Genomic DNA, 11700 nt, shown 5'->3' on the forward strand with positions numbered 1-11700 from the left:
TTGAAGTTTTTATTTAACCTTTATTTAACCAGGAGAGTCCCGTTGAGACTAAGAGACAAGTGAGACAGGCAGCAGCACAAATAAAAACACACAGTTACAGACAGAAAACACAAAAGGAGACAAATTTTAAAAAGAGGTATTTTTGATTTAAAAATAACTATTATTAAAATGGCTGCAGGCTGTTTTGTCATCTAACTATTCAGTGATGTTCCTGCTCTAATAAGATTTACAAAAATACTTGAATAAATAAAATATGAAAATTCAAGCAATTAAAGAAGACTTTCCTTCTGGAGCCTGGTTGTAATTTCCTCACAGAGCAGAGAGGAAACATGACTTCAGTATCTTTCCTGGCTCCGTCCCTGCATTTATTTTAAAAACATCATTTATTAAAAGTGTTTACATATTTATACATACATAACATATAGCCGTAGGCCACAGTGCTATGAGTCAGGAATAAGGAGAGAAAGGTCAAAGGCCGACTGAGTCAGATCCTGGTGAGGAAGCCCAGATTAAGGCTGCTCGGGACTTGCAGCAGCTCCAGAGCCTGCGAGGATGAGCAGAAAGGAAACGTGACCTGGAAACGATAATCTGTGTCCAGCATCAGCTGTGTCGACCCTTCATGATCTTGTAGAAGTGACTACAACAAAGAGCAGATTCAGGCTTATTTAGTGAAGTGCAAGAATGGCACGTATTTCATAACATTACACAGTATTTTAAATGGAGAAAGTCATTTTACATTAAAATTAGAAAACAATCAATAGAGCTTACCTGAACTTTGCGGACGAATGATGATGCCACCCGTTTCTCAAAGTCATCGATGGGTGTGTACGAATTCAAAATCTTGACAATCTATAAAATTAAATGAGAGTTTTGTTTTACTTTAATGTGAAGCTGGAGTTTCTGATATCAAAAAGTGCAACATATGGAACTTAATAAAGTACCTGAACAGGGTTGAGCTCAGTGCATTTTTCAGTGATCTCCTTGGCGTCGTCATCGGTGGACTTGTTGACTTGCAGGAGCCAGGCAGCCTGAGACAACGGCTTCATAGTATCTATGGCGTTAGAGCTCTGAAGGTCCTTCTCCTTCAGCCACTCCTCCAGATAACTGATGTTACATCTAAACAAACAGAAAAGCTGTGAGACTGACCCTTTTTTTTTATTGTCATTCATTAAAAAATCACAAAACAACCACACACACACACACCTGATTTGCATTCCTTTCCTGCAGGAGCACATATCTTTGCGGAGCATGATGTTGTTGAGGGTGGTCGCACCAACAAGGAAGAACAGTTGCTTGATAGCCTGTTTGATGAGACCTTGCTCCATGCCGTGCTGGCTCATGGTGGAGTGAAAGTGACTGAGCTGCTGAATGATGAAGGAGATGGTGTAGTTCTCTGAGTCCTCATAGAGGCTGTTGGAACGTTTCCTGAAGCCTGTTGGCTTCATGCTGGAAATTCCCTGTAAACTCTCGTGCTCCAGCATGCCGGGTACTGTTGATCAAGACAGATAAGAAGCACATTTTATGGCACCTATTAAAGTAAACCACAATCAAAATCATGTGCATTTATCATGCCGCAATAATGAGCTGTGTCTAATACCGATGGCTGGAGCGAGGGTTTTTTCCATGACCGTGATGAACTGGTGGTAGATGTGGATGGCCAGGTCGCTGAGAATCTGCCTGTGTTCTGACAAATCGAAATTCTGCAAGCAGTTCTTATTCTGACGGGGAGTATTTTGTTTCATGAACTCCTTTTGTGAACAACAGCAAAACAAGAGAATGTCAAAATATGCCTGCTATTGTATATGCGACATTATCGACGGACAAAAACCACAAAAGTGACCCGGTGAGTAAATAAGGTAAATCCACACCTCTTCTCCGCTGTACTGCCTCAGACAGTTGAGCAGCTGGTACATGTTGGACAGCCAGAATGACAGCAACTCAAAGTCTTTGTGGTGAGTCTGAAACAGGAACATGTAGTTGTGTAATGAAATTTTGTTTAAATTGTTTTGAGAGGTGATATTTTATTGGCTCCGTTATTTGTGCAATTTGTAAGTTTACTTTAATGCAGGCCTTTAATCTTCCTCAGATCATCAATATCTCAAAGTAAAATAACTAAACTAAACTAAACTCCTGCCAACGTACTGGCTGCAGTCCACGATCTTAGATATTGTCATTAATAATTGCTTTTTTACTATATTTATTCTTCATTTAGCAGCTCTGCGTAGCGATAAGGGCCAATAAACTTAGAATTAATCTCACCATGATGACCTTTTTGACAGCAGTGATAATTCCATTCATAAGAGACTTGAGTTTGGCATCGTCATTCAGGTAGTCGGCATGGCGGACGCACATGAAGAGGATGTACGCCGGCAGACCGGGGATCATGTTGACCACCACACCTTTAGGCTTCAGATCTAACAGGCAGATTGTGACACATTTGTAGGAGAATATCACCTCATTTATTCAGTTATCACTACATCTGTCTGTTTATTCCGGCTGAAAGTCACAGAGGACCTCAGCTATAACAGCACCGGGAGAAAGGCAGAAATGAATGAATGTGACTATATTAGACTCATAAAAATAAAGGAAAAATACCCAGAATGATGTTTTGAACAAGCTTGGATTCATCGTCTCTCTTGTACTCCAACATGCCGAGGTAATCTTTAGGAAGAGCAGGCGCTGGCGTTTGCTTGGCTGTGTGAGAAACAATAAAGTTATGAACATGGAGAAGTTATATATTTTTTTGACAATTATCATGTAAAAGCCACAACTCTACCTTTGTGAGATGTTTCAAGGCTCTTTATTTGATTCTGGAGTTTCTTTATTAATCTGTCCTTCTGGTCAAGCTGCTCCTCAAAGTCCTGAAAGAAAAGAAGAATTTGTTATCGTCTTTATTACAGACAAGATACACATTCACACGTTGGTACTGTAACCATTCTCGCCTCTTTATCCACACATACCATATTCTCAGCAGTTAACTGTGAAGCCTCTTGTCTCAGTCTCATCTTGGCCTCGCTCTCCATCATATGCTGTCTTTTCAAGTGATCATTCTCCTCTTGTAGCTCCTCTACTTTGCCTTGAAGATCCGTCTTCACCTCCTCCAACACTTCAGCTTTCTCCTCAAAGTGCCTAAATAGCAAAACAAATCACGCCGACTGTCACTGAAATCTGAACAAATCAGGACAACTCAGGAATCACCATTGCATCCATAATCAAGAAAGAGACTTCAATTTGAGTGTTTTACCTGCGTTGTGAACTCTCTTCTTGAATCTTCTTCTGAAGGATGTTGGTGATCTCCTCTGTTTTTTCTTTCAAATGACATAGATGAAAAAACGTGCAAAAAAAGAAGTAAAATACCTACAAAAGTGATTTTTATTGCAAATAACTGATCTGCGCAGAGGTAAACCTACCTGTTAACTCTATGTTCTGCTCCTCTACATGGACCTCTAGCTCTTGCTTTTGTCTTTGCAGCTCTGAAACCTGCAGTTTCAGCTCAGGTAGAACCTGTGGATTACATCAAACAAGGGAAAGCACAAACTATTGCACATTCAGAACTGCATCCATCCCAGCAAGGAATTAAAATACAGAGACAAAAATTCAACAATGTACCGAGTTCTCACTCCTGAGCCTGGACACCTCTTGGAGAATTTTCTCATTGACATTACTTTTCTCCTGGAACAGGTTTTGCAGCTTGTTGTTCTCATTTTGAAGGTGGTCCAGTTTCAATTTCAAGCCCTCAACTTGGGTCTCATAGCTTTCCTTTTGCTCCCTCTGGTGGTTTTCCAGTATTCTGCACACAAAAATGAAACTCTGTCAAACAGGATTAAGCAGGTTTGTTACACAGGTACAAAACTGATATTAAGTGAAAGGATTGTTATGATTCTCAGGAAAAAAAAATAGACCTGGTAGCTTTCTGCATGCCATCGAAGGCTGTCAGCATGTCTTCAACTTCATACATCTTCTCAGAGTCGGAGTTTTGAGTTAGCCTTTAGAAAAACAATGTGAAATAATGAATCCTTTAATGAGATAAGAACAACTAAGTGAGAAAAAGTGAAAACCTAAAATATTTGGATTACCCCAAAAGAACCTCCTCTTCAACAACACCACCGAGAAGTTGTTTTGTAATCTCCTTCATTTTAACTACAGAAACAATAAAAAATGTGTTGGGGTTATTCGTTCATCAGCTAAATACTATCCTCATTTATGTTCTAACATAAGAAACTGAAGTTACACCAGGAAACATCTGTACCTCTTGCTTGTTCTGACTGTTCTTTCATCTTTCGGTCAATGTTATTCCTCTGATTTTGCATGTTATTGAGATCTCTGCGTAGCTCTGGAATAGTCTTGACATGCTTGGAGAGCTGAATGACCTGTTCCTGCAGGTCAGAGTTCACCTGGCCCCCCTCCTCCATCTTTCTCTGCAGACTGACTCTCTCTTCTTTCAATCTCTTTATCTCCTCTTTCAGAGTTTCCACCTCCTTCTCGTGGTCCTGTCTCTGGATCTCAATGTTGTTCTCTGCAATTCTGCCAAGAATGATCTTATCAGAAACCTGAATTCAATTGAACAGGCTGAGCAACAATAACGAAAATATTTGCTTCACACTGGAGACGAAGTTGCATTTTTGTTACTTACTTCCTAAGCCTTGCTTCGTTTTCTTTCTCCTCTAGCAGATTCATCTTTATTTGATCAAAGCTCTCTGAAAGAGTGTATGGCCGGTCACAATTTTGGTACAAATTACATTATTGGTTGCATACATAAGAACATAGACTCCTATTACCTTTTGCCTCTTTGGTGGAAGCTTCAAACTTTTTCTCCAAGCTCTGCTTTTCAAGGGTCAGTGCACCCATCTCATTTTGAAGCTGAGCAATTGTCTAGAGTGAGAATAAAAATGCGTTTTAGGCTCATAAAGTCTAATTATTCAGCTAAAAAAATCTGAAAAGAAATGCACAACTGTATCAGCATTAACTTCAAGACTGACCAGACTAGCATCTTCTTTCACTTTCTTCTCTCTTGCCTCCAAAGATGCCTTCTGGTTGGATGATTTTTCCAGCTTTGTCTCCAGACCATGAAGTCTGTCCACGGTTTGAGAATGAGTGTTGGCCAAGCTTGTCAGTCTTTCCATCAACCCACGGTTCTCTTTATTCTGTAAGGAAACATAGATTCATTAACAGATAGTATGTCTTCTTCAAGAAACAGCTGAAGTAACTTTGGAAGCATCTTTACCTGCTCATCAATCTTCTTTCTAAGCTGCTGGACCCTGTAGGAGAGCTGAACGTTAAGCACCAGCCGACGCATGGTTTGAAATCGCCGCCGTGCCAGCCATGCTCTGGCATACTTCTGTAGAACCAAAGCTTTCTGTTCTTCCATCATCTGAGAGGTAAAAAAGAGATAGCAGGGTGTTAATTGTGTGAAATTATATGTTGTATTTTCAACAAACTAAATTACACAAGCGATTAAATAATGATCCCTCAGTTACAGACCTTCTTGTAGCGTTTACGGGCCATCCAACCTCGTGTGAAAGCCTGGATGGTGATGGAGGCCAGGCGGACTATATGGTAGATCTGTCTCATACAGTAGCCTCTCCAATGCCTCTGGATCACCAGTGAAGCCCAGCCCCTCTTCAGTGTTGCAGCACTCACTGTTTTACTGCAGTTTTAAGAACAAAGCAGGTGTTAATGTCAAAATACAGATACAACTAAGGATGCAGGACAACAAAACCTTCAGTGAATGCCTCTAACCGTATTGTCCTCTTTCCTCGGATGTACTGTTGGATGATGACGGCTGCCTGTCTCATGCACATGTACTTCCTCCTCTGGCTCCACCCACGGACGTGTTTCTGGATGGTAATGCAGGCTCCTCTGAGTCGGTCCAGACGCAGCTTCTCTAGATAAGCTACTTGACCAGCTCGGAAGAAGATCTTTGTCCGACCAAACTTATATTGGTTAGAGTCCTGGAGATCGAGACAAGGGGCAAAAGTAACACAAAGAGATACAGTGCATGATAATTAATCACGAGGCTGTAGCAAGAGGCAGATAAAGATGCTGCTTACCTGAATCAGCCTCTGCAGTACGTCCTTGCAGGTCTGTTTCTTGTCACTGAGGCCTGCTTCCTGATGAGTCATTAGGATACTGTATCGACTGTAAAACTCAACATATGTCCACCTGCAAACAAAACATGTGAGCCAGAGCAACATGAGCATAGGCAGATTAAAACAATGTAATTTGGATGACTGAAACCTAGTAATAGAGAATCACCTGGACGGATAGCTCTGAGCACTGATACGAATAGTTTCAAGGACTCCACAGGCTCGCAGCTGCTGCACCACCCTCCTGGAGTCATACCTCAAAACACGCATACACACACTCTCTTAGACCAAAAACACGAACATGTGAATATGATTCAGACAAATACAGAGTGGATCATGTTAATCTGTCAATAACAAGTTTCATTAGTACTCACTCAAATGGGAGCTTTTCGTCGTTAGGCTTAATGCAGCGCACATAGTGAGGGGTGGTAGCATTCAGTGTTTCCATCAGTAAGGAGAGGGAGCTGCAGAACTGCATTCAAGCACAAGATTTATGAGAATGGGTAAAAATACAGCGTACTAACTCAGTTATGTCTCATGCAAGCTGGTAAATATATTATGGAAACTTCAATCTCCAGCGAGCAGAGAGAGTAAATATTTTCACCTTATCTCCAACAGAGGTTCTCAGCTGTTTATTGGCTGGTTTCACTCCAGGCCTGGCGGGCCTCACTTTGACACTTTTAGTGCCCCGACTGTTTTGCTCCTCCTCTTGGAAAAAGTTGGCCACAAAAGGACACTGATAACAGTTGCAAGTAGGAGAAATATGTTAAAATGAGAAAAAAAAACAATGCTGCACGGAGTAGCTTTTATAATACAGAAACATTTTATTTGTTTTTGTGACCACTGTGATTATCTCTTCTTCAGGTATTGAATCTTATTATTCTACTGTATTTCTTATGTCTTTCTGAGGGCCTTTGATTACCTTACTAGCTCTCATAATGTCAATCAGTTCTTCATAGAGAGCATCTCGGTTCTTCTCAAGAAAACCTTTGCACTGATACTCCACCTGTTGAGCAAACAGACTGACAAAGTTAGAAAAAGAAGGCATCTGCCAGAAATACGAGAGCATTAATAGTCAATAACAGTAGGAGTAATTCTAACGCAAATGATTAAAATGTTAAGGTTTTTGTGCTACTTTTAGTTTGAACTGAGATTAGTAAGAAATGTGTCTCTTATCTGACTCCACCTTGTCAGCAAAGTGTTGTATCACAAACGCCTCATTTGATAACCTGGGCTTCTCAAACAGTGGATTGGCGTCTAGGTAGTTGTGCAGCTTTTGCAGCCAGCTTTGATCGGTGCCTTTAGGAAACTATAAAGTAGAAGGACACATGTACAGTATAAGAGTGACAACAATCATAAAAACAGAAACATAATTGTAAAACTCCAAATCATGTCCGGTTCTATCTTACCAAACATTCTTCATCAAGCAAGTCCAGGATCCCCATCTTAGCTTCGATCAGGTCAATGACCGGTTGATTGTCATAGAAATCTATCAGCGTCCATGGGATGTCTTCTTTCATGTACTCCTCTTGCTCCAGCTTGAACACATGCTGAGTGAAAATAAGAGAGACAACATAATAACCCTCTCAGTCGATGAAGAGGTGTATGCAGTGTTTTGCAAGGATTTGGGACGCTGGCAATGCATACCAGATTAAACTGCTGTTGAAGCTTTTCATTTGCATAGTTGATACAAAACTGCTCAAAGCTGTTGATGTCAAACGTTTCAAAGCTGAGGACAAAAAACCCCCAATAAGTTCAGGTCAAAAATGGCAGCAAAAGAGACCAAAATATATCAAACAGCAGAAGAAAACAATCTGCATTACCCATAAATGTCCAGAACACCTATGAAAGCATGTTGTTTTCCTGGGACCTGCAGCGCTGTGTTTATCCTGTTAATAATACGGTCGAACAGGAGGGCGTAGATCTGTTTGGCGAGGGCATCTCTGGCATTTACTGCCTGGTGTTTGGGTACTGGCTTCACCACCGTCTCAGTCACCAGAACAATCCTCCGATGGCACAACCAACGCACCAACCCCGCTGCACTCACATCCAACAACTCACAGAAGACTGCCAGATGTGGATCACTGGGCTAAAAGATATTCAAATCAAGTTTTGCAGTTAACCAGGTTGATGTTTTAAGATCTAAACTTGCACACAAAAAACTAATTTAAGGCTTGGAGACTCACAGAAACTGATGATTTGTCATCTCCAGAGTTCTTGATCTCCACATTGCCCAAATGCAGAATGGCTGCCAAAACTTTAAAGACATCTGACTGGAAGTCTTCCTTCAGCCCTGGAGAATCAAAGAGAAGAGGGCAAAATGAACATGTAAGTCACACTAAAAGGTAATAGTCTAACAGCTGAAGCACCCTTTACCCAGCAGCGAGAAGGTCCGTCGAGTCTCTTCCATCTCTTTCTTGTCATCTACACCTTCGATAGTGATCTCACCACCCAAGCATGTGTACCGGAACTCATCTGCACTCACTGCAGTTAAAAGGAACAACAATAAAACAATCACATAATAAATTAGATTAAACACAGCAGCAGTGGACCAGAGTCAAACCTTCAGAATAAACCCTCAGCATGAACACTCACACAGTCTTAGGTTCTTGAACTCTGGCAGTTGTGCACAGGAGCACATCTGGTAGAAAATGTGATAATTCCTCTCATTGTCTGTCTGAAAACAACAGAATATCATCAGAAAAGATCCAAAATTAGTAAAAAATAACACTCAACATCATCCTCATTTTATACAATACCTGAAAAACGACTCTGGATTTCTCTAACAGGTAGGTCCTCATATTCGCACCGATAATCCGGTGCCTCCTGTCAAAGCTGATCTCAGTGTATTTCCCAAAACGGCTGCTGTTGTCATTCCTGGTTGTCTTTGCGTTTCCTATTGCCTGTGAAAAAAAATCCTCAAGTTATTAGGTCTATTTTTAAGTTAATTTATTAATCATGTCAGTATATGTTTATGTTTTTGTCAAAGTGTTGAAACATTAACAGTCTTTAATAGAAATAATAGCTCCTGTATGTGTTGCCTTGTGAGCAGGGCTGTGTTAAAATGAGCGAGGCTGCCCTCTTTTTGCCCCTAGACCAGTAAAATATCATACCTCTGTTATTGGATTGGACGCCAGGACTTTGTCTTCAACTCGAGTCTTACTGCCAGATTTGCTGACAACAGCAAAGTACCTCATAGCATATCGAGCAGACACTGTTTTACCGGCTCCAGATTCACCACTGACGATGATAGACTGGTTCTTGTGGTTTCTGAGAAAGAAAAGGGAGCATAACGCAACTACACTAGAGCTGCAACGATAAGTTGATTAATCAAAATTAACTGCTAACTATTTTGATAATCGATTAATCGTTTTGAGTCATATTTTAAGAAAAAAATTCTCTGATTCATGCTTCTTAAATGTGAATATTTTCTGGATTCTTTAGTCCTCTGTGATAGAAAACAGAACATCTTTGGGTTGTGGACTGTTGGTTGGTACATAGCAAGACATGTTAGGTTGCATGATGAGCTTTAGGAAACAGTGATTGACATTTTTCACCATTTTCTGACATTTTAAAGACCAAACAACTAACTGATTAATCAAGAAAATAATCTATGTGATTATCTGAGATATTCTTTACCTGGCCATCTGTTTGTAAGCCTCCTCTGCCACTGCAAATATGTGAGGGTCCATGTCTCCCACGTTCTGGCCTGAGTAAGCATTAATGATTGCGTCTCCATAGAGGGGAAGCTGTTTGTAAGGATTTACAGCCACCAGTATAATACCTGAAAAAGAGGAAACATTACAGGCTGAGCAAAGAACACGCACCACCTCAATGCTTACATGCTGCTAGACAGTCAAAGGCTTCTCTCAACAGTACCACAGTAGGTATAGATGATTCTGGACTCCACGAATCGCACTTTGAGATTGTGCAGGACCGCAGGTTCATGGAGGTAGCTGAGAGCAGTGAGGTCATTCTCTCCCACCAAGATGTCCGGGTTGCGGAGAGGAGGGAGTTGTGGTTGTGACGAGTCAACAGGGTAGTAGTGCTCCTTCACAGCGACAGGTTATGTAAAAGAGTCAGATCAGCAGCTGCTGCTCCTCACCATCATAAAACTATTAAAGCTACATGTGAAGGTTTTATTATATAGAATTAACATTTTTACTCACAGTTCCATCTTCCAGGAGCAATTCAAGAACATTATCCCCAAAGTGGTAGTCTCTCCTAATCTCTGCTGATTGCCACACATGTTCCACATCTGGAATCCACACTCTGTTGTACTGAGGGAGCAGATCACAAAGGTGACAGGTTAATTTACCAATGCTTACTGTATTGTAGAAATCATTGAAACATGATTTTCTCTATAAATATGAGACCATTTCCTATGCAAACAATTACTTATAGTAAACTTTGTGCCCCCAAGTTTAGTTCCTATTGTACTATATGTTATAAAATAAAGAAGATTTACATTTTAAAAGTTGTGTGAGAGTAAACAATTCAACATTTAGACATTAAATTCCTGTGGATCCAGCTTCCACTACATCTATGCACTTGACATGAGCCTTGACCAAGTTTCCATATGTCTCTGTAAACCAACAGTGTGGGAATTATCTCTACTGTGATAATAAATAAATAAATATCAGGGAGTTTTTCTCTTACCTCGGTGTACAGTTCCGACAAAGCCATGTTTATGCATTATTGTTATAACTTCTCCGGTCAGTATGTTTGTTTATCACCTCCTGTTTCACTCTACTTTCCAGGTTAGACACGAAGTTCCTGTCTGTTCCTCACAACTCTGCCAGAGGATCCAGCAGAGTCAAGATCGCAGGAATACAACCACCTTTCCTGTCATGGTTTTCAAAGTAGAATTTAAAATGTAACTTCCTTTGGAAAACACTTAGACACAAGGTTCAGTAAATACATAACACTTTAAAACGGTATCAGGTTTTGAGTTTGTCTGTTTTATTGATTTAGTTCTTCCCATTTATCCAAAGTGACAAGTTATGTCCATGTTGTTATTTTGATCCTGTGTTTCTGTTTGATTGTAACCATCAATCAAATAATCCCATAATTTTAATCTCAGTGTAAAACACTTTGGTAAAAGTCTGTTGTCTTTAAATGTTCTCTATAAATGAATTGACTTGACCATGACTATGCAGTAAATATTTTGTCTTTATTCTTGACTCTGAAGCTCTTCTTATATTTAGATAAAGGTTATTGTCGTTATCACTGATCTGTAATGCTTTCAGTGCCAAAATGAATATGAGAGGGTCACAAGAAGATTAAATGACCGAGAAAATACAACTACATACAGTTCTGTTGCACAAAATTGTTTAATTTCTACGGCGAATATTTGCAATTTTCTCGAATATTTGCAATGTTTCCTGTGAAATACTGGATGCCTTAACATCTTTACGCCTTCTAAAAATAATAATGTTAAACAGTTTAAGAGGGGAAATCACTCTTTGGTTGAATGTCTCATGATTCACATCCTCATTACAGTAATAAACAGTCATTTCAAATGATCACAAGGCTAAAAGGATGTGAGCCAGCAGTGTCCCGTGTTTATTTTGAAAACCCTAACACTCATACTGCAGGTTACTCTTGTCTTTTC

General features: G+C 40.1%; 1 protein-coding gene across 1 annotated transcript; it reads right to left on the reverse strand.

Annotated features, from left to right (window-relative positions):
* Positions 1–10905, reverse strand: myo5c (myosin VC). The gene is made up of 40 exons (XM_067589957.1): positions 10746–10905; positions 10256–10366; positions 9966–10137; positions 9726–9870; positions 9200–9356; positions 8846–8989; positions 8682–8763; positions 8463–8570; positions 8273–8379; positions 7910–8175; positions 7734–7815; positions 7496–7636; positions 7273–7395; positions 7009–7092; positions 6691–6822; positions 6461–6558; positions 6256–6342; positions 6051–6162; positions 5740–5951; positions 5482–5647; positions 5225–5371; positions 4980–5144; positions 4779–4872; positions 4634–4697; positions 4250–4524; positions 4077–4140; positions 3903–3986; positions 3610–3790; positions 3411–3504; positions 3245–3308; positions 2961–3129; positions 2777–2861; positions 2596–2694; positions 2260–2414; positions 1869–1958; positions 1598–1748; positions 1204–1489; positions 942–1116; positions 769–849; positions 1–637 (listed from the first exon to the last, which is right to left on the reverse strand). The coding sequence occupies exons 1-40, from the start codon at positions 10770–10772 to the stop codon at positions 485–487; spliced, it is 5232 nt and encodes a 1743-aa protein (XP_067446058.1). The 5' UTR covers positions 10773–10905; the 3' UTR covers positions 1–484.
* Between the last annotated feature and the right edge of the window lie 795 nt (positions 10906–11700).

The sequence above is a fragment of the Thunnus thynnus genome, chromosome 5 (assembly GCF_963924715.1).
Source record: "Thunnus thynnus chromosome 5, fThuThy2.1, whole genome shotgun sequence".
In the NCBI taxonomy this organism is placed as follows: domain Eukaryota; kingdom Metazoa; phylum Chordata; class Actinopteri; order Scombriformes; family Scombridae; genus Thunnus; species Thunnus thynnus.

What these genes read in the sequence shown, in the direction of transcription:
- myo5c (XM_067589957.1), bottom strand. Translation starts at nt 10,772, where the DNA reads ATGGCTTTGTCGGAACTGTACACCGAG. An exon ending in ACATTATGAGAGCTAGTAAG is followed by an intron (nt 6,823 to 7,008) that starts GTAATCAAAGGC and finishes AACTGTTATCAG; the next exon opens with TGTCCTTTTGTGGCCAACTT. An exon ending in GGCATGCAGAAAGCTACCAG is followed by an intron (nt 3,791 to 3,902) that starts GTCTATTTTTTT and finishes TTTTGTGTGCAG; the next exon opens with AATACTGGAAAACCACCAGA.